This window comes from Protopterus annectens, chromosome 2.part2 (genome assembly GCF_019279795.1).
Source record: "Protopterus annectens isolate FY-2018-M chromosome 2.part2, PAN1.0, whole genome shotgun sequence".
Classification (NCBI taxonomy): domain Eukaryota; kingdom Metazoa; phylum Chordata; order Ceratodontiformes; family Protopteridae; genus Protopterus; species Protopterus annectens.
In genome coordinates, this window is record NC_056730.1 from 652,861,932 (window position 1) to 652,885,550 (window position 23,619).

The 23,619-nt window shown below is 44.0% G+C and overlaps 1 protein-coding gene across 2 annotated transcripts in view; it reads right to left on the reverse strand.

The window, feature by feature from the left end:
- CCHR2.PART2H20orf27 (chromosome chr2.part2 C20orf27 homolog) overlaps nucleotides 1–23,619 on the reverse strand; it is a 611,858-nt gene that overhangs the window by 192,671 nt on the left and 395,568 nt on the right. For both annotated transcript variants that reach the window (XM_044064073.1, XM_044064074.1), the window contains exon 4: nucleotides 17,685–17,823. In XM_044064073.1, coding sequence (XP_043920008.1) covers nucleotides 17,685–17,823 — 139 coding nt within the window. The remainder of the gene's footprint in view (nucleotides 1–17,684; nucleotides 17,824–23,619) is intronic.

The following is a 23,619-nucleotide window of genomic DNA, read 5'->3' on the forward strand; positions in this document are numbered from 1 at the left end:
ACCACCTGGAGAATCTCTTCCAATTAGATACATAATTTCTTCTGGTACTAGGTTTTCTGGCCTCGTGCAGAACATTGAGTATGTCATCTGAGTACAAGTGTCTGAAGGGGATTAGAATCCCATCACTCATAAGGTCAGTTTTAGATTGTTCACCTGAGGGTGTAGTAGGGATCCTGTGTAAGCAAGTCTATTCGGTGGGGTAACCTGTGATGATTGCCCTTGGCTAGTAGATAAAAGGAAATGAATGCTGTCTTGGTCAAAAGGGGGTCACCAACAGGATTTTGGGTTTGTCCCTCTGGATTTTCAGGAGGGCTTTCTGAATCAGTGTGAAGGGTGGGAAGGCATAGAGATACATTCCCTCCTAAGAAAAGGAGAAGGCGTCCACTTTCCAGGCTTGCGGATGTGGGTCCCTTCTGCAAAACCTGGGCATGTCTGTTCTGGAAGGAGGCAAAAATATCTACTTGTGGAATACCCCACCTGTGGACAAGAGCTAGGAATACCTCTCTGTGAAGCATCCATTCGTGAGAGGGAGCTAAAGTTCTGCTGAGTGAGTCTGCCATAACATTCTCTGTAGAGGGAATGTACACTGTTACGAGATGAATCTGGAGTGATGATGCTAGGGTTCAGATCTGGGTGGCTAGGCTGCAAAGAGAGTAGGATCTTGTCCCCTGTTTCTTTATGTACCACAAGATGGTCATATTGTTCATGATCACTTTCAGGGATCTTGGGTGTAGAGCTGACGTGAATGTTTGTAGAGCTAGGAGTGCCCTCATTTCACTGATGTTGATACGGTCCTTTTGTCCTAGTGTGAACCATTTCCCCTGCATGGTAAATTGCTTATAGTTGTGTAGTAGCACTGCATCCCTGCACGGTAAATTGCTTATAGTTGTGTAGTAGCACTGCACCCCAACCTATGTCTGACGCATCTGTGGAAACTTGTAAGGGGGCCGTGACCTTTGGGGGGGGGGGGTTCCCTGGTTGAGGTGGATGGCGGAGATCCACCACTAAAGTTCCCTATTCAGACACTGAAGTAGGAGGGGTTGTCCAGGGGATGGGAGTGTTGGCTCCATACGTTCTTCAGGATCCACTGGATTTTTCTCATGTGGAGTCTTGCCAGGGGCAACATAGGTATTACGGATGCTATGTTGTCAAACATCCTTAGGAACTTTTGTGCTGGCAAGGATGTGAGGGTGACAAGTTTGCTGAAGTATAGACAGATGTCTAGGATCCTTTGGTCTGGAATGAAGGCCTTCATTTTGTTTGTTCTGATCCTGCATCCCAAGAAAACCAGGTCTTACGTGGGGTTCAGGTGAGACTTTTTGTTGTTTACAGTAAATCCTAAGTGAGTCACGGTGGAGATCACCTGTTGTAGGTGGTGTAGAAGGACTTGGTGGTCCTGATGAAGAATCAACAGGTAGTCTAGATATGGGTATATTTGTATACCCTGTGTTCTGCAGTGAGCAATGAAGGGTGCTAGACACTTTGTGAACACTAGAGGAGCAGTGGAGAGAATTGAAAATTCCAGGAACCTACTGCAAAGCATAGACGTTTCCTGTAATCTGGGTGCATAGCACTGTGGAGGTAGGCATCCTTCAAATCCAGAGCTATCATGAAAGCCTGTGTTGGTATGAGTGGTAGGAGCAAAGGTAAGGTAATCATTTTGAAACTGGGTACCTTGAGAAACAGGTTTAGGAAAGATAAATCCAGAATTGGCCTACATGGGCTATCTTTTCTTGGTACCAGAAACATTCTGCAGTAAAAACCTTTGCTTCTTTGGGGGGAGGGTAGGTGCTGTATGGTGTCATGAGCTAGCAGTTGTTGAATGATGGGTGGGAAAATGTGAACTTGGTTTGCTGGAGGTTAAGGAATTCCCTGAAGGGGGGTGACATCTATCAAGTCATAAAGTATCACCTCTGAATGATTGAGAGGACCCAGTTTTCTGATGTGATTTTTCCACCAGGAGCGTAAGGAAAGGGTGAGCCGAAGGGATGTGAAGGGTTTGGCCTTAGTAGTTGAGAGTCACAGTGGAGGTGGTCTGGTTTGGTCAGACTGGCTCCGAAAGGGGGTGGTCAAAGGGGGTAGAAGGAAGCTCTTTGTCTGTAGTTTCTGTGATATCTGCAGATAGGAGACACCAGCAAATGTTTTAGGTTCTGAAGCTATTTTCCCTTTTCTTGAAGGGATTTAAGAAGTTCTGCTGATGCCTATCCAAATAGGGCTTTACTGTCCAGTGGGGCATCAAGCAGTTTAGTTTGCACACCCATAGGAAGTGGCTGTAGTCTCACCCAGGAATATCTCCTTAGAACTGAACCTGATGCAGCAGAGTTTGAAGAAGCTTCTACAGCATCATAACTGGAGTACCTAGTCACTTGAGATGCTGTGGAAAGTAGGATGTTAAGTTGGGTTTTTATAGATGAATCAGAAACCTCAGAGAGGAGGGTAAAAGCCTTGGAAATGATGTCTAGGACATACCTAGCCATGTGTGTTTGGTAGTTGAGAGCTCTTATAACCAGAGTAGAGGAGGTATACACTTTCTGCCCTAGTCTGTCCATGAACGTGCTGTCTTTATCAACAGGACAGAGAGCAGCAGAAGATAATTTTCTGGATATTTTATCAGCAGAGACTGCAATAACTGCTGGGTCCTGTTGGGGAGTGCTTAAATAGGAATTGGGTGCCCAGAGGTACCTTGTAAAAACTGTACAGATGTTTAGAGGGTGGGGGTTGTGAATCTGGGGCCTGTGAAGCGGCCAAGAAAGCATCTTGGAATGCAAGTAGCAAAAGGGGCACAGCAGAGGGGGATGGTTGTTCCATTTGCAGCAGGTCAGAGTACCCTTTCTTTGTGTCATAGACCTCTGAGGCCTGCCACTTAAAATGTTCCCTCATAACGGAAATGGTGTCTCCAAAGGTGAAGCCTTCTCCAGAAGACTCAAGTGTGATGGGATACTCTTCCTCTGTGGTAATAAAATCCTTGGGAGAATCTATTTGTGATCCATAGGTTAGTAATTCCTCAGAAGAGGAGTAGTCTTCCTCTGATACCTCTAAAGGAGGTCCTGAAGGGGTAAGCAGCTGGTGGTTGATGCGTCTGTAAGGCCTGGAATGCCTTAAAAAGACACTGAGAAAACCTCCCATCCAGGAACAGGTTGAGGCTCAGGATATTTTAGTTTTTGATTTCTCTTCACATGGGCACACAGCTGAGAATGAGTGGGAGCCGACATCTTGGTGGATGGTAGTGTAAGAGTAGGGCCTTCCAACTGTATGAGCTGTGGTTCCCCTCAGCCATCAGTCAGGATCTGATGGCTGATTAACCTCAGCGGACGTACTCAAAGTTTCCACCATCCCAGCTTCCATCGAGGTACCCGGGCCTGGTTGGAAAATGGAGGTCTGAAGAGATCTTGGGCTTTCATCAGCCTCAAGAATCTCTCTGGACGCCTGAACCACAGCATGGGAATCCAGCCTGATTTTCTTGGCCTTCTTCCGTAGTGGCTCATGGGATGTGCCTACTCCACCCTCCATACCGAGAGTGACAAGGCGGAGCCTATGATTTTCCAAGTATAGTTTCAACGTGGCCAGACGGCTAAGAAGAGTTTTAGGTACAAAGGATTTGCAAATGGGGCAGGACCTCTCCCAAACAGAATACGCACTTTTTGTGAGTGTCCTTGTGAGGAATTTGTCTCCCACAAGCACACTTCCCCTTTCCAGTGGACATGTATGTTTTTGCAATTAACAAAAGACAAGGAAAACCCAGCAGGGTACTTATCTGTAGCGGTTGTTTGTAGCAGTTGTCTGAGAACTAGCGATCTGCTTCCCGAACTGCTGGAGGTTGAGATGCGAGGCAAAGAGATCCACTTCCGGAGTTCCCCACTCTAGAGTGATTTGCAGAAAGATTTCCCTGCGGAGCTGCCATTCGTGGGGGTCCAGTAAGTTCCTGCTTAGGTGGTCTGTCAGGGTGTTGTTGACCCCTGGTAGGTATTGGGCAATTAGGTGTAGAACCATGGAGGTGGCTGTAAGCCAGAGGATCATGGCTAACCTGCACACTGGGTAAGAATGGTTCCCTCCTGTGTTTGTTGATATAAAAACAGACCACAGTAATGTGGTATAAGGAGAACCCCTGGCCTCAGATGAGCAACTGCTGCAAAGTTAGCATTTTGAATTTGGGGACCACCAGAGAGGTGTTCAAAATGGATAGATGCAGGATGGGGTGCCAAGTGCCCTCTTTTCTGGGAGCAAGGAATAGTCGGGAATAAAAGCCGTTGCCTGTTTGATCTGAGGGGACAGGTTCTACTGCCACCAGGGATATGAGAGTTTGGACCCATTTCAGTGCCTCTGCCCACTGACTTGGAGGTAAGTCTGGGTACCTTCTTGGAATTGGGAGTTCACTGAAAGGGAATTTGTATCCCTGAGAAATAATCTTTAAGACCTATTGGTCCTTTGTTACAGAAAGCCAATTGTCTCTGAAGAGGGAGAGCCTTCCTCCTAGTTTTTGATGAGTGAAGGGAGGGCAGAGTGGGGAGGGGGAGTCATTGTGAATGCTTTCCACAGAAGGGTGGCTTAGAACTTTGGGGCGGAAGTGGTCTACTGTTTGCTTCTCTGCTGGCCCTGGGATAGGGGCCTGGATGGTCTGTCCCTGCAGGGTTTACACCTTGACCCTGTCTGCTAGGTGCAGGGAAGGCCCAGTGCTTACAGGGAAAGTTCCTGCTGAATCTGGGAGGTTGAACTTGAAAGAAATAGTTTACTGTTTGCACAGATTTTGCTTTGTCTTCCATCTTTTTAAGCACCTCTTCTGCTTTTTCCCCAAACAAGTGCTCCTTATCTAGGGGTGCATCAATAAGTTTAGACTTGGCATGATCAGGGAGAGGTTGTTCCTTCAGCCATGCAGGTCTCCTAATAACAGATCCTGTCACTGCTGCCCTGCTAGAAGCTTCTAGGGCGTCATATCTACATTGTAATGAATGTTTGGCCACTTGACAAGCAGAGTGCAGTATATCTGCTAACTTTTTTGAATTGGCACAGCCAGGAAGGTAGCAATCTTCTGTTTTAATTGTTCCAAAGTGTGTTGATATTTTAACATAAGGAACTGACAAATGAGTGCTCTGACAGCTAAGGTTCCAGAGGTGTATACTTTTTTACCCCATCTGTCCAGAGCTCTGGAGTCCTTGTCAGAAGGAAGAGGATTCTTGGCAGAACTAGTTTTAGCTCCTTTAGGTCCCTGTGCAATGACCTCTGGGTCTGCAGCAGGATTTCTGTACAGGTATTTGTGAGAATCTGGTACTCTGTAGTACCTGTCAGGTTTACTGGGAGCAGGAGGAAGGGCGTCAGGGGCTAAGCAAGATTAATGGAAAACATCATCCACCACTTTCTAAAATGGAGGGAATGGCCAGGGGTCTGTGCAGGGCCAAGTCCAGAAACTCTATGTCTTTTCTTAGACTGTGGGAAGTCCTGCGATGCCCACTGAACCCTGAGGGAGTGAAGGGTTTCCCCAAAGGAAAGGTCCACTGGAGGGGAGGCAGAAGGGATGGATTATTCTGCATCTGAATCCTCATAAGCAGTTAAGGGATGCTGTTCCTCTTCAAAAATTGAATAGTCAGATTCCTCAGAATCCTGTTCTGTCAATTTCTGGAGAAGGGTGTCTTTTCCTTTTAGAAGAAGTGGCCCAACTACCCCAGATAAGGGAGATGAGATCCTCCTCCATTTTAAGCATTTGTGCTTGGGGTGGTGGAGCAGTAGCAAGATGGTGCCTAGAAGCAGATTTCCGAGGAGTGGCCTGGCTGAGAAAAATGGTAGTCTGATGTGAAGACGTCAGTTTTAGTCTAGACTCGGTAGTGTGAAAGGCCTCCTCAAAAGCCGGTGCCTGCATCGCGGCTCTGGACACAACTGAGGCAGAGACAGCCAAAGGCTCTGAAGATGAAGATTTCTGCGGCATACCAGACTCCAAAAGGGTCTTGGTAGAGGCCTGTGTAGATACTGAACTGGGCATCAGGGGCTGCAAAAGCACCTCACTGAATTCCAGAGAACTGATGATCTTCCTTAGCGGTAGCGTCGTCGAAAGGTTTAGCCTTGTGTGGTCTGTCTCTATCTTTATCTCTACATTTTTTTTGGAATGTCCACAGATTGTGGGCTGATGGACGCCATATCGGAATGCGAAGACAAAACATGAAAATAATCGTCTACAAAAAGAGCTCTACGGTGAATGGTTCTCGCATTAAAGTGGGCAAAGAACCGGCAATGGGGGACGTCTTGGTCTGGGGCTAAACAAGTGATGCATTAAGAATGTGGGATCTGCTTTCCACAGGCGAGAGAATTGTTAACTTTTTCAGACATCGGTTAGTGCAAGAAAAAAGGATCCCCAAAGGGGTACTTAGCTTTAGACATTTTCAGCTGAAATTCAACTTCTGGTAACGACCGACCGGCACTCATGCGAGCTGCTTCTGCTATGTGCTCCACAGCAAGAAAGACCGATGTAATGACATTAGCTGCCTTACTTTATAGCACTGATGACCTGATGTCAGACTACAGGCGACTGCAGCAGACGCAAAGAAAACTGACTCTGGTATTTGGGCCGGCCGAGGGCTACCACAGCAGGGATAACCCACAGGTGATGACTGCAGCAGTGAAACACAAAGAACATAAAATTTTCCAGCAGTATCTATGGTTCAAAGTGCTTCATGCCACCTGCATAAGTCTCACATCCAAGAATTTACAAGTCAACTCCATACTTCATTGGCTAGTCATTCAGTTTGTTCTTTTTGAAGGCAAAGCATGTTTGAATCTTTCCCACAAAAGACTGTTTTATGTTAAATTGAATCTATGAGTTTATCCATGAACTCTACAGACTCTGAAAAAAGTCAAATTAATTTTTCCACGGTCATGGTAACCCTTACATCTTTGAATACTTGGAAGATTATAACTAGTTTGAAATCAGCAAGTAATCCCTGTAAGGACAAACTTAAATGATCCTGAAACAAATAAATGCAAAATCCTCAGTAAAGATGCTAATCTAAATGGAAGACATGGATCTGAAAATGCTGAATTTCATTTTTAATCCTGAGAAATTTCCCATGATAGGAATGAAACAGAAAGAATAGTGGTGTTAAATCTTACCATAACCATAGATGTCGTTCTCTTCCATGTTGCAGTATTCACAACATGAGCGAGATTCTGCCTAGGCAACCCGAACATCTGGCCAGTAAACTACTACCCTAACAAATCTACCTTTAGGCCTTGCCACAAGGAATAGGAAAGGGAGAAATGAATATGGTTTTGTTGATGAAGATGGACTCAAATCTTTACAACCATACAACTTTCATATTTAGGATGATGCACTCTATCCTCTTCAAACTCTAGGACAGAGTCCCAGCTCAGCTTTTAGGTAAGCTACGAGATAAGCCCATGCAGACCAATCAATTGTCTCTATTTTGTAGGGACACCCACTGATGTTTCTCAAAGTTTTGTTCCATTCCTCCTAAAACTGGAAACTATTTTGAGTACTTCTAAGAAGACAGTGTCAACTTTTAAAATGTGCCCCTAACGTGGGGTGTTTTCCTTTGTTTTATTTTTTAATTTATTACAAATTCTGTTGGTATAAGTTGAGAGCTATGAATGCAATACGGTGGCTCCAAAAGAAGACTTTCCCAGAAAATCATGTATATCTTGTAGTGTCTTGTAAAAACTATGCAGAGTCCCACTAGAGGCCTGCGAATCAGAAGTTGTGGGTATCAGGGGCTGCGAAAGCGCCTCACTGAGCACCAACGAACTGGCAACTGGCTTAGGAGAAGCGTCGTTGGCAGTTTTGGACCTCAACGGCCTGTCTCTGTCTTTTTCTTTGTGTTTTTTCGGTATTCCGGTAGTCAGATGGCTAACGGACATAATTTTCTGGATAATTAAACCGAGAAACGAAATATTTTGAAGCAAAAATGTACCGATGACTGATAGTGTGCTGATTAAATAAAGCACAAAACCGACAGCAAGGTACGTCGTGGTCAGGGCCTAGGCAAGGAATACAGTACAAATGAAAATCCTTATAAGGTATTTGCTTCCCACAAGTAATACAATTATTAACTTTTACTGAAGTCGATAAGGAGCACGAAAAAGTTTCCCCAACGGGGTACTTAGCTTTTAGTTGAAGACTTCAGTTCTAAAAATCAAAAAAGAAAATTTCAGGAGTTGGCCGACTGGCACTTGCGAACTGCTTCTGCTTCAGGCACTGCGCGGCAAGAAAGACTGATGTAATGGCATCGACTGCATGTCTTATACCCCTGATGACCTGACGTCATGGAAGAAGGGACAGCAACCGACGCAGGGCCCAAGACTTTGTTAATCAGGCCGAATGACAGCAACCTGCCAGCAGATTACCCAAATGTAATGACTGCAACAGTGAAACACAATGAACATGTCTGTATTGCATTTACAGAAAAATAATTTACAGAGATGATAGCAAAAAAGGCTTTAGATGTAGTTAAGGCTCTTGTCATACTTCTTGGAACAGAACTGGATGCATTCTGTCAGCCATCTTGCAAAATCAGCCTTGCAAACCTTTTGTCCTATTTATACTGTACATAAGAAACAAATACTGGACTGTTCTTTCAAAAAGACTTTTTCCTGTGAAGATAAAGCCACAAATGTCTTCATATATCCAAACAAGGAAAAACATATTTTTGTTTATTTAAATAATTTAGAAAGAGCACTGGAAGATTTTAACAGTCTGCTTCAAGTCTGTCCCTGTGGCTACTTTAGGCATAAACAAGTTAAGTACTCTTTCCTTATGAAAGATCACACAGGGAGAATTAATGCAAAGGGCAAGAAGTTTAAAAGTCTGCCTAGCTAATATGACTTACCACCATAAAGCTCTTTTCCAAAGAAAAGTTTCAACTCCACTGAAAAGCCTGCTTCAAATAAGGACAGTGTTAGTGCTTTAAGCATAGACTTCAAGTTCCATGGAGGAAAAGGATGATTTAGAAAATGACTAATTCTAGTGTCTCTAAGGAGGGGCTTACATACATTTAGGGACACCAAGTTGCTATTAAGATCTTGATGCTGCAGAAAGGTAAACTCTTATGGAAGAATACAAAAATTTGGGGCAGATATTCCAGTACACTAGAAACTACAAGTGAAAGGGGATCCAGACCCCTTATTTGCAGTCTATACTGCAGATCTAGTCCATTTACACTTACATTCTACTCATGTTACATCTCAGGATTTTGACTACCGGAAGATTGGGGGGGGGGGGGGCGCACACAGCATCCCCGACCAATCACAGGAATTAGAGAATTAAAAAAACAAAACAAATGGTCAGCCTCAGAGAGTAAAGGTCAAGGTGAGGTTTGCTGGATGGGTGACTCAGAAGGGTTCTGAAGGACTGTAGATTCAAGTGCTTCTCCAGAAGAGGAGGCCAGAGCAATGGGAACCAAACTTTAAGAGGCCAAAAGGGAGCTATAAGAATAAGAAATTGTAGGCTTCTGCTTTCTGGAGGAATGCAAAGATGACAGGAAATAAGAGAAAGGCATAAAATGTCCGGACGCCCATTCTGAATAACAGCATCTCTGGAACTGCTGCTCAGAAATGAAGATTAAAGAAAAAAGTCACTGCATTTGGTGCTGCTTGGAGATGCAAAAAAGGTCACAGCAAGCTTTCACGCAACAGAAAAATGCTTGATGCTACTGATAACCTTAGGGACAACTCCAAAGGAATCAATAAACAATGATAGAGACTCCCCACTGGGAGTAGCTTAATTCAGGACACGGGTTGCTGTCAGAAAAAGATTCAGTGGAATAACCCATTCCTGAACTCACACGGCCTCTCTGCAATGGGGATAAAAATTGATTCCACTTTGCTAATTTACATACTAGACCACAACCATGCTGTCTATACAAACATCTGCATCTTGTGAAACACAGTCTTGAAATTATACCACTCCCATTTCTAGTAAACTGAAGTGTAAACGGGCCTCCCCTTCTGACTACATGCTTTGAACCATCCTGTCCTGAAAATACTCCCATCCCCATCCCATAGATGAGGCATTTGTGGTGAAAGTCACAAAAGGATTTGACAAGTATTGCCCAGAGTTGGGTGTGTGCTTGCACCAACATAGATACAAAAACTACATGCACTGGATATTGTCATCTGAGAAGTCAGAAAGTCTGAGATTTGACTAACTATAAAACTACAAATGAAATAGCCAGGGTATGGTGGCCATGATCAGACCTAAAGCTTTGAGGCATAGCTGAACTAGAGCGGAGGTCTACTGAAGAGAAAAGCTTACAGACTTTGAATCAGATTTTTTTTCCTGATGAAGAATGGCTTTGCAAATCTCAGTGCCTACTATACAATATATGAAAGAAAATATATGCAAGGGTTTCAACAGTGACAGAAAGATGCTTGGTGTTACTGACAAACTTAGGGAGAACTCCAAAGGCATCATGCAATGACAGAGACTGTCCTATAGAGACATGCCTTAAATCAGGATGTGGGGTGCTGCCAAATCCTTGCCTATCTAGAGAACTAACACGAGTACAATGTATGTGTAAGTGTTCTAGACCTGCAGTACAGGCTACTGATAAGGGCCTGGTCCCTTTTCAGTTGTAGTTTCTACTGTACTGAATTATCTGACAAACTATTGTACTCTTCCATTATTCCCAAGAACTGGAATGCATGAAGTACAATCCTGTGCAATTAGTAGATAACCTTGTGCTAGTGTAGCTAGTAGCCAGTCATCCAAGCAGGGAAACACTTTTATCCCTTGCCATCTCTGGTTATCTGTGATCACAGCCACTCATTTGGTGAACATCCTGAGGATTGTGGTGAGACCAAATGTAAGAGCCTGAGACTGGTAATCACTGTCTCCTACCAAGAAGTACAAGAACTTCCTCAACTCTTTGGATATTTTAATGTGCAAGTAACTATCTTGGAGATTCAGTCTCATTTTGCCACGCAAAGAAGAACTGTTTACACAGAGACCATCTGAAACATCTATTATGCGGTAATTTTGACTGGACCTCAGATACAATACTGATTTGAAGTCTTTTTGTTTTCTTTGGAGCTAAAAGACCATCCTTATTAGATCTGGTGGGAACTTTTGGACTATACTTTTCTAAATAAGAGAGATCACCTCTCTTTATACTGTTCTCCACTAGTGAAGTGAGAATTTGGGTAAGGACAGGGAGCAGCTGTGGCAGAGTGCACAAGGTGTGCCTGTAGCCTCTAAATATTATTCTTATCTATCCATCTTACAGGATAGCCAAGCAGGAAGATGTTGGACCACGTGAATCCTGATGGCTTCCAGAGCTGGACAATCAGACAAGACTTAAAGAGTTCTGCTGAGACAGGCTCCAGATAAGAACACAAAATCAATAGCTTTTCTGATTATTTCTACCTCTTACTGGACAAGTACTCAAAGGATTAGCAGTCACTCTTCCCTACCTCAAACTGCTGGTTCCACTGCTGCAGACTGCTCTGTTTAAACCACATTTGCTTGACTCCTCTGAGTTCTACTGAATGCACTATTTTGCCTGAGAACACAAACCTACAACAGTAACAGACTTGTTTTCTCACACTTTCTTGAAGATTTTTTTTAACTTTGGGCACATAAAAATAAATGGAGTGCATAAAGTTCAGAGGCATTAAAATACCTTAAAAATTTCAGAACTGCTTATCGCAAACAGCAGCTCATATACATGTGCTCCCACTGCCCTCAATATCTGTGACATTATGCAACAAGAACATGGGCAGATCCAAAAGAGAAAAGTACAGTTTTGTACCTACCATAAATGTAGATGTTCGAAGATCCACATTGCTGCAGTCCTTACACTTGGGGTAGTCCGCTGTCCTCGGTCGGCCCGAATATCAAAGTAGAAGGCTGACGTCGGTCAAGGCGCATTTGACTGACATCAGGACGTCAGGGTACAAATGCGCATGACCGACGTCATATCCTCAGTCTTTTCTTGCCCCAGATGTCAGAAGACCCTAAACATAAAGGTCAAAACCAAAAGACAGCAAACAAACAAACAACCACCCCTGCACTAGTTATATGTACAAAATATACAATATACACAATATTTACAACCCAACCCACACAACCACCTCTAACTACAGAGGGGAAGGAGGGAGGGTAAATTGGACTGCAGCAATGTGGATCTTCGAACATCTACATTTATGGTAGGTACAAAACTGTACTATGTTCTTCATCTCACATTGCTGCAGTCCTTACACTTGGGTAGAATCCCAAAGCAGAGGTAAGGGAGGATGGCCAAACTACAAGGAAGCAGGAGCTGCCAAAATGCCCTGCAAAACAGCAGTGGCAAAACCAGCCCTGGATTTAGAGTAAAGTGGTAGGTGATAATGCCTAGAGAAAGTATGCACTGAACTCCAAGTAGCTGCCTCCAAAATATCCTTGGTTGCCACTCCCCTCAAAAAGGCTGGCGAAGTGGCAGTAGCCCTAGTGGAATGAGGCCTAATCCCAGCTGGAATCTCCTTGCCATGATGGGAATAACAGAAAGCAATGCAAAACCCAATCCACTTAGAAATAGTTAGTTTTGACACAGGCTTGCCCTGAGAACCCAAAGCAAAAGAAACAAACAACTGCTGAGACTGCCTGAACCCTTTAGTTCTGTCCAAATAATATCGCAACTGCCTGTGTACATCTAAAGTGTGCAAAATCTTTTCCCCGTTATTTTGGGGATTTGCATAAAAAGTAGGCAAATGAATAGTTTGGTTTAAAGCCACACTAGAAACCACTTTAGGCATAAAGGAAGGATTAGTACGTAAAGATACCCTATCCTTATGGAAAATCAAGAAAGGCTCAACCGCCATAAGGGCCTGCAATTCAGAAACCCTTCTTGCAGAGGTAATGGCCAACAAAAAGCAGTCTTCCATGATAAATATTTCAACTCAGAAGTAGCTGCAGGCTCAAAAGGTTGTAGAGTGAGTTTCTCCAACACAAAATTGAGATCCCAAGCAGGAGCAGGAGCTTTTCGTGGGGGTCTTATATTCTTTGCCCCTCTAAGAAATTGCTTGAACAAAGGATGAGAAAACAATGGTGGGCCACAATCATAGTGAGCCGAAATTGCTGCAGCATGAACCTTAATAGAAGAGAAAGACAAACCTTTGTCCAGTAACTCAGTAAGATATTGAAGAGCCACACTCAAATTAGGCCCAGAAACATCAAAATCTTTTGCTGCACTCCAAAATAAAAATCTCTTCCATTTATCTGCATACACTTTCCTTGTACTAGGCCTTCTAGCTTCCAAAATAACATTCAAAACTTGCTGAGGAAGTGGAGGCCCACTATGGTTCAAAACAGAATATGCCAGGCTGTTAGGTGCAGAGAGTGAAGCTTGACATTGAGCAAATGGCTGTCCTCCTGTGACAACAGGTGTGGAATCGAAGGCAAAGGCCATGGAGGCTTCCGTACTAGACTTCTCAGTAATGGGTACCAGTGCTGTCGAGGCCAATCTGGAGCTATTAAAATCATCCTTGGCTTGTCCTGTCTGACCTTTAGAAGTACCTTTGGGAGGAGAGGCAGAGGTGGAAAGGCATACACATGAAGATTGTTCCAATTGAAAGAAAGAGCATCCACTCTCCAAGCTGTGGGATGAAACCTTTTGTGCAAAACTTTGGCAGCTGATGGTTTAGTGGAGAAGCGAACAGATCTATGTCTGGAGTTCCCCATGACACTGTCAATTTCTGAAATACATGAGGATCCAATTTCCACTGTGGGGATCCATAATTCGTCTGCTCAACACATCTGCTAAGGAGTTCTGTGCTCCTGGCAGAAACCTTGCCTGAAGATTGAGCTGTAAACTGAGAGCAGTCGCCCACAAAATCATTGCTTGCCTGCATAGAGGATAAGAATGCGTTCGCCCTTGCTTGTTGATGTACCACATGACAGTTGTGTTGTCTGTTAGAATCAACACCTGCCCTGGAAGAAGTAACTCCTTGAAAGCTATTAATGCAAACTGGACTGCTAACATCTCCTTCAGGTTGATATGTAGATGTTGTAGTCTGGCAGGCCACTTGTCTTGTATCCACTTTCCATTTAGATGAGCTCCCCAAGCTTTGTCTGAGGCATCTGTCGTTAAAATCTGACTCGCCTCTGGCCGGGTCACAGAGAGTCCCTTGTTTAGGTGACATTCCTGAGCCCACCACAAAAATTCCTTTTGAATGCAAGGTATTATTTGAATGACAGTGTCCAGATCCTGGCAGTGCTGTGTCCATACATTTTGAGATACCATTGCAGCTTCCTCATATGCAGTTTGGCATTGGGAAGCACCAGAATACAAGATGCCATGAACCCTAAGGCTTGAAGGACTGTCCTTGCAGTCAGCCCGGACTGATGAGATAGTTGATGGAAGTAAAGGGATAGACTCTTTTGTTTGTCCGGGGTTAAAAAGGCCATCTGGGATGCTGTATTCAGTCTCACACCCAGAAAGCACATGTCCTGAGAGGGTACTAGACTGGACTTTATTTCGTTCACAGAATACCCCAGGCATCTTAGCACTGCTATCACATATTCCAAATGATGAAGAAGCTCTTCCCTTCCTTGAGCCAGAATCAGGCAGTCGTCCAAATAAGGATAGATCTGTATTCCTTTTAGCCTGAAGAAGGCTATCACTGGAGCCAGAACTTTCGTGAACACTCTGGGCGCAGTAGATAAGCCAAAGGGCAATGCAAAGAACTGATAGTGAGAAGTCCCAGCTCGAAAACGCAGATACTTCCTGCAACTTGGTCTGATAGGAACATGAAGGTAAGCCTCCTTGAGATCCAAAGTTACCATCCAATGATCTTTGCCCAGCAGAGGTAAAAGCTGCTGTAACGTCAACATTTTGAACTTGGGAATGTCCAGATAAGTGTTGAGGGTAGATAAATCCAAAATTGGTCTCCACGTGTTCCCCTTCTTTGGTACTAGGAACAGGCGAGAATAAAATCCTAGGCCCACTTCTGGCATAGGGACCGGCTGTATGGCCCCTATTTGGAGTAACAGAGAAACTTGCTTGTGAGCCTCTATTCTTTGTTGAGGAGGAACGTCTGGCATGCCTTTGAAAGGAGGCAAGGTATGGAAATAAATCCTGTAACCGTGGTGTATGATATCCAATACCCATCTGTCTTGGGTAATTAAACTCCAATTTTCTTTGAAAAGTGCCAACCTTCCTCCCAAAGGTGCTGCCAGACGAGAAGGCTCTGGCAGCTGAAAAGGTAGGTCATTGGGTCTGTTTACGAAAGGACTGACCCCTGCCCTCACCTGAAGACTGTGCAGGAGAACTCCCTGTTCTAGGCCTGAAAGAGCCCTGAGCTCTGCCCCTACCACGTCTAGATCTACCCCTAGACTGGGAATCATAAGAAGGATACGTCCACCCCTTAGTAGGCCAATTTCTACTAAACTTTGGAGGCTGGACCTGCAAAAAATCTTTAACAGTCTGCATAGACTTAGCCTTGTCTTCCATTTTCTTTAAAACTGCCTCAACAGAAGGACCAAACAACACGTCAGATTGTAAAGGAGCATCTAAAATCCTTGTTTTAACATGTGCAGATAAATTTTGATCCCTCAGCCAGGCGTGCCTGCGAAGAACTGACCCAGTGGCAGCCACCCTAGACGAGGCCTGTACAGCATCAAAACCACATTGCAAAGAATGCTTACCCACCTGTTCAGAAACATGTACTAAATCTTGCAATTCTTTACAATCAATACCTTCTGCCAGAGCATCGACCTTAGACTTCAATTGTGAAAGGAGATAGTTCTGGTATTTCAACATGTGAAACTGGCAATTCAAAGCCCTCATAGCAAGAGTGGAAGAAGTATAAACTTTCTTTCCCCATCTATCCAAGGCCCTGGCCTCTTTGTCTGCAGGAACCGGATTCTTAACAACAGAAGCCTTAACACCTTTAGGCCCCTGGCTAACAGTTTCTGGGTCCGCCCTAGGACTCTTAAAAGGATACTTATGAGCTTCAGGCACCCTGTAATACCTATCCGGTTTAACAGGAGCAGGAGGCAAAGAATCAGGATTAAGAGAAGCCTCTGTAAAACATCTTCCACTACATCCAAAACAGGAGGTATAGCCAAAGGCCTATGCTGGGGTAAAACAAAATTCCCTAAGCCTTTTCCTGGAATCAGAGAAGTCCTGACCTTCCCACTTAAAATGCTCCCTCATGGAATGAAGAGTTTCTGAAAAAGAAAAATCCTCAGGAGGAGAAGCAGAAGGAGTAGAATCATCCACATCAGAATCAGAATAAGGAGAGTACTCCTGCAAGTCTTCAGCCGAAGACTCTGAAACATCTGAAGCCTGCTCAAAACACCCTAGCTCAGGCTCCACCCTAGGTCTCTTATCAGGAGGGGGCATAGAAGCCCTAATCAAAGTAATCAAATCTTCTGCCATTTTAAGCATATGCTTCTTGGGCACAGTTCCTGAAGAGCTAGGGGTAACACCAACTGAAGCTAAACCTGGCCTGCCCCTGGGAGAAGCCTTGGAAACAGAAGGAGAGGGCCTAACCACCCTAGGCAGGGAGGGAGTATAGTAACCTGAGAAGCCCCATCAGCCTGGCCTGCCTCCTGAGAGGCCACATCCTGCAATAACAAAGTCTCTCCCTGGGATCCCAAAGAAACCTCCGTGGAACCACCGGCTCCACCGACACCTCTAAAGAACCGGCGTCCGGTACTGACGGTTCCTCTAGCCTAGGTTTAACTGCTTTGTCCTTGCGCTTCTTGAAGAAGCGGCCGGAGCATCCGGCGGCATTTTATAATTGCACCGCTTCCGAAGACTAACCTGGCACAATCTAATCTTCTCTTAATAGTGCGCTTATTGAATCTAGCACAAGAGCGACACCCAACAACGCCGTGCTCAGGCCCTAAACAAGGAATACACAAAGTAAGGTAGTCTCTATGCGGTATCTGTTTCCCACAAGAAATACAATTATTCACTTTTTCTGACATCCGGTAAACCACTGAGGCAAGAAAAACTAAAATATTGCCCCACGGGGTACTGAGCCAACTATGACTCGGTCTGAAAGTCGGAGATCCAACAATTTCAGAACGCCAACCGGCACTTGCAACTCTGCTTCTGCATCGGACCATGCGGCAAAAAAGACTGAGGATATGACGTCGGTCATGCGCATTTGTACCCTGACGTCCTGATGTCAGTCAAATGCGCCTTGACCGACGTCAGCCTTATACTTTGATATTCGGGCCGACCGAGGACAGCGGACTACCCCAAGTGTAAGGACTGCAGCAATGTGAGATGAAGAACATCCACAGTTGCTGCCTTGGAAATCCACTTCACAGTTTGAACTCTAACCAATTCTGTAGCAACTGGTCAAATTTCTTAAAAAAAATTAATCTGCAAGATCACCTTGGATTTTTAGCACATGTGCTAAACAACTAAGTGGCTCACAGCAATTGTGGAATATGCACTGACATGCTTCCTATGTGCTCCAGAGCACTGGACTCTTTGTAAGGTGTTTGTATTGCTGGCCCCTTTCTTTTTGGTACATCCTTTAACCAAAAAATACATGGACATAAACACAAAACATATTATTAACTTATTTTACAAATTACATCATTTAAAAATAAAAATAAATTACGAACATTAAAATATGAGCCAAAATTTATAATAAAAAGGCACGACTACCACTGAAAAAGCACAAAGTTATTTCCTTTCATTTAAGTAGACTTACTGGAGTCTGCATGCATTCTAATGAGCACTTACCTTCCTGTACCTTTATAATGTTTAGTACTTTCAAATTAACATTGGGTATGGGAGCAGCACAAATATTTGTTCCCACTTTTTGGCTAAATGGTACGGTAAAAGTAATTTCATACTTGTGGAGTATCTTGAGAAATCCAACCTGTTACAGAGAGAGAGAGTGAGAGACACATTAGGCGGATACATTGTACAACTCAGAATTCTTACAGTTCTCTTACCCGAAATTACCAAAACTACCAGTTACAAACAAGTTTTTAATATTCATACAGCTTTGTGTAAAGAAGGTATTCTAAACCATGTTTTTTTGTTAATCAAGTATGAAGAAATTCCACAGTTATGTGAGAACTTGCCATAACGGATGCTAGAGTACAGTCATTGTTGTAGTACCTTTCTTAACATAATGGGAATCAGACATCCAGTCAATCGACACAGGCCTCCAGCAAGCTGTACACACCCCCTTATATGAAGATGCACCCTAATACCTCACATAAAAACTACTTTGGCCCATCTCATCTCCTAATTTTTTCTTTGTCAGCAAACTCGTGAGGGCCATGTCCGGAATGTGTAAGGCCTAATTTTATTACACAGTTTAGAAGGAGAGACACTATTGTGTCCTGCCCCTGTTGTGCTATGCTTCTTTGCACAGGAAGTTAATAAATGTCACCTTGAAGGGGATGGCTCATGGGAGCTACTACTACATTAGGGACCAAACCCAAACATCTCTCGCTATAGTGAATTCTCACACAACTGCACTATGTTCAATGCATGGTCATTGCTGCAGTAGTGCTAACAGGTTCCCACAGCACCCTCAAAGCCAAAAAGCGAGAGAAAATTACTTCAAAAGCCTTGACTGGATCCTCAAAGGATAATCTGCAGTATTGCCACACCAAACCTTGCTCTACCCCTGGAATGAACATCTTGTCTTACGGTGCCTGAAGAATGTATGGACTGATGATCAAATGGCCTCAACACAGATGACTTGGGTTGAGACCTGTCTTAAAAAAGGCTGCAAATTGCAGGGTACCATAGTAGCAAGTAAGATCCAATAATTGAGTGGCTACCTCACAGATGACTTGGGTCGAAACCTTCCTAAAAAAGACTGCTGAGATGCAGGCTGCCCAACTAGAATGCACTCTCATCCATTTGTGAAGAAACTTAACTTTCCTGTCACAGCAGAGCTTAGTGCAGTTAACTAATTACTAGTGTTTATTTAATTTTTTGCCCTCCATTTCATATATAAAAGCTATAAATAACCATTTGTTTTTTCTGTATTCAAACGGTATATCAACTGCCTGCAGACATTTCATATATACAGGATCCTTTCCCCTTTATTTCATGGTTTTAGTAAGAATATTGGTAGTTGGGTTGACTAGTCTTAAGGGACATCTTGGGAACAATTTTTGGTATACATACAGGTTTCACCACAAGGCTGATGGGGGGGGGGGGGGGGGGGCAAGTCTGTCTCCTGTGGTAAGAATGAAGGTTTCTTGGTTAAATGCACTACTGAAAACAAGTGCTGCATGTGACAAAATGGAGTTATGAGGATCACACATGGTTCTGTCCGCCATACCTCCTTCAATATTGAAGGGATAAAGGGCATTAATGGAAATGGTTCCACCAGTGAAAGGACATGGCATAAATCCTCCAGGTCCCACTGTACAGGAGCTTCATGTAGTAAACCAGGAGTTGATGAGCCACCATCAATGTTCACCTAGGTAAGGCCCTATTTCTTTGTCAACTGCCAGAAAACCCTCCTGCTCAACCACCTCTTATGATTCTTGCAAGTGTTCTACTTAGGTAGGCAGCTACACTGTTGCAAAAGAGAGTAAAATACTTTGACTCTCACTAACCCGTGCACCTGCATTGTCAATCTGCATAGCATACATGATAATGTTCCTCCCTGCTTATTTACTTACCACATTAATGTAGTGTTGCCTATGTTGAGCTGAAGAACACCCTGTTTCCATAGGTTCTTGAAGGTGCTTAGAGCTACCTGCTTTATTGACATCTCCTTCATGCTGATGTGCAGATTCATTTATAAGGGGGATCAAAATTCCTGGATTTCACACGTGAATGCTCCATATAAAATTCGCACCATCTATCACTAAGGACTGGGTAGGCTCCAGAAAAGGAGACTGGTCTCTCTTTATTGCTTTGCACGTTATTTATCTTCCAATCAAACTCTAGTGAGCATAGGGCAACACTGGGAGCTCCATATCTGGATGCTGCTACTGCTGAATCTAAAAGGCTGTCAGAAACCACAGGGTTTTCTGCATCTGAAATCCGACTTGCAGAGCCATCAGAATGGTTAAGACTATAAGCCTTAAAGCCTTCACAAAGTCCCAGGTCATCATGCAGTCTCTGAATTCTGAGGACGTCAGCCTGCAAGCCAGGAAAGTCACTTTCTGAAAAAAGTCTTGATCTTGTCTAGTGCGAGTTCTGAATCCTAAGCACTGGAGAAAGATTATGGTGACAGACTTTCCAAGATTTGGCCTTGTGAATGGGCCAGCTGCAGAACAGTCATCCAAGTACAAGTAAATGAAGCCCTTCCAGTCTGACAGGCCTACTACAGGGCCCAGGCTTTTCATGAATACCTTGACCGTGGTAGAGAGCCCAAACAGCAAGGAGGTAAATTAGTAATGCTGGTGTCAGAGAGAGCCCAAACAGCAATAAATTAGTAATGCTGGTGTCAGACTCAATCTTAAAAGAATCTTGTGGCCCCTGCAAATAAGTAACTGCAGGACAGAATGACCAGTAAGGAAGACAAGAGAAGGGGCAGTGACTGCATGGTGCACATCTTTAACTTGGAAACTCTTAAGAAGAGTCTGAACATGTTCAGAATAGTCTCCACATTCTATCTCTTTTTGGGAATATACACAGGTAAGGGTAGAAACCTAAGCTTTCTTCCTGATCTAGCACCGGTTCTACTGCCTCTTGATCCAACAACTGTTGCATGAGTGGCTGTGCTAGGTGAAGCTGACAGTCTGACATGCAAAGCATCCCCTGGAAGGATGGAAGAGACTAACTGTGTGGGTTGGTATAATGTTTAAGATGTTTACCTCTAAACACAACGTACAGTGTTTGATTTTCACCTTTGAAAGGGAAACTGGATAGGCTTAAAATGGTCCACAAGGGCAGCTCATCTTAAGAAAGGGTTGGAAAGTTGGCATAACTGTTAAGGCTTTACCTTACAGACACAAGGTACAGGATTTAAGTCTCACCTTTGAAAGGGAAATTGGCTAGGCTTAAAATGGCCTCCAGGGGAAGAAAGTCTACTATGAGAGTGCTCCACCACCAGCTGCCAAATGTCACCTGTACCCAAGATTCTGGGAGTCCAGTTATGCTGCTTCACAAACAGGCTAAATGTAGCAGGCAGGCAAAGAAAACGGAAAACTTCGGAGTCACAACTGCCTTGTAGAGACTGCCCCTGCATCATAACCTTCATCATTATCTTGCTCTGTCATATCTCTCAGTTCCCCCAGATTTCCTTTTCTTCATCTGCTGACCATTAGACTGGCAACTGATGAAAGGTCCTGTTTTGAAAGGGTAAATTCTACTGCACTGAAGAAACGACGGAGCTTCTTTCTAGTTCCAACCAATGCACAGGCTACATCCACAAATCAAAATTCAAGTAATCATATGTTTCTAACACTCTGGAAGAGCTGAAAAAATTTCAAGAGCTGTAATTTAAGAAGTTCATCCAGAGGACAAGTATGCTATCTGATCCAATATTCTAGACTGCACTTGACATTATGCATCTGACAATTTACTGTCCTAAAGAGTAGAGTAGATGAAGTATAAACCTTTTTTTCCTGAATCTATCCAGAAATCTGCTATTCCTAACAGTGGTAACGAATCTGGGATGGGAACTAGCTTACAATTATGTATCTCCAGGGAAATAACTATAGCATATGCTATTAGATTTTGGAAGTGATATCCGTGTATTTGCTGAACTCTATAGAAACTGGTTTCTTGGGCATGGAGGTCTGGCAGCTGTAAATACTAAGGATAGGCGAGGAGGTTGGACTCTGGTCCCTCTAAGACTAGGATATCTCCGCATACGTTTACGCTATTAATATCATGGTACTTGGCCTTTAGGAAGACATAACCAAGATAGGAGATCACAGACTATACAATGTGGCAGGGCTAGCCACTTGGTGTAAAATATGGCTCTAAGTGATTCGGTCATGTTGACTAATGTTGCCAAATGGGCATGGGTATTTGCCAGTGATAAGTGGGTTGAGGACCCAGCCTACTCCAAATTATGCCAGGGACCCATGCTAATGGTGGGAGGGGTGTATGTACCCCTACTGGCCAGTATGTGCCCACCATAAATCCCAGCAGCCCTGGGTCAATAAGCTACTGGCTGGCCAGTGTCTAGCTGCCCAGCCTGGGTTACCTGGGACACCTGGGATAGCTCTGTTGAACGGAATTTGGACGTAAAACCAATCAACCTGCCAAACATGAACTGAGAATTGCTACACTTAAAGTAAGTTCACTGAAAGGACGCAGCTTGGAAGTGGATGACATGATGATATGAAGGAGGCTGGACATCCTATGTATCCAAGAGATAAGATGGAAGGGCAGTGCAGCAAAGCCATTTGGCCTAGGATCAAATGTCTACTACTCAGGAGGAGGACAGGCTAGAAATGGTGTGGAAACTGTGGTGAGAGAGGCTTCAGAAGACAGTAAGGGACATCATCAGAATAAGTGATAGACTCATGGCAATCAGACTCCAGTATAATGATAGGGCAGTATTCATAATCTCAGTCTATGCCCCACAGTGAGGGGAAAGAATGCATTCAGACAGCATAGGGGACTTGAATGCACATATTGGGACAAATAGAACAGGATATGAGATAACTGCCTTGGTCCACAAGGGTGGGGGCAACATGAATGAAGGAGGCCATTCTAGACTTCTGTCTGGCAAATGGCTTGATAGTAGCCAACATACGGTTCAGACAGAGACAGTCACAAGATCACAAACAAGAGTGACCAAGGTGCAACTTGGGTGGACTTCTTTCTAGTAAAGAAAGGGTACTGGGGTAGAATCAATGATTGCAAAGTCATCCCCAGTGAAAGAGTTGGCCCACAGCATAAACCACTGGTTGCCACAATCAGCTGTAAGCAGTGGTCAGAGAAGGCTCTATGGTCAACAGATACCAGGCTGAAGACCTGGAAGTTGACTGGAGAGAAAGTACAACAGTTCAAGGAATTACTCAGGGCTCTAGCACCCCAAGAAGAGGAGGAAACAGGTGGAGTTGAAGAAGAATGGCAGCACCTCAAAACAGCATGTGTGAGGACTACAGCACTGATATGTGGCTAAGCCAGGTATATAAGGAAAGCTGGTGGTGGAATGCAGAAGTCCAAGAAGTCATCAAAAGAAAGAAGTGCAGGAAAAAGTGGGAGATAGAAAAGACCTACCAGGCTAGGAAGGAATACCGGCTGGCTAGCTAAGAAAGGAGCTGCAATAGCAAAGAACAGGCATCGGAGACATTCTACCAGCTTCTGGAAAGTGATTCAGTAGGTGCCACAAAAAAAAAAAAAAAAAAAAAACTGTATACGGTTGGAAGGCAAAGACAGAAAGACAAAAATGATGGTCAGACACCCTTCATAAGGGATGTCAGCAACAACTTGCTTACCAGTCTGCAAGACATCAAAGGTAGATGGAAGGAGTATTTCCAGCAGCTTCTGAATGAAGAAAACCCCACAGAAGCTGTACTGCCCCAGAAACAGCCAACAATGGGAGAAGAAAAAGAGAAGCCCAACCTAGAAGAAGTAAGAATACCACTAAGGAAAACAAAGTCAGGGAAAGCGGCAGGCTCTGATGAGGTCATAGCAGATATGATAAAGATGCTGGGTAAGATAGGGGAGAAATGGCTCTGGAGGTACTCACAGCAGTGTGGAGAGAAAGGCATATCCCAGATGACTAGAGAAT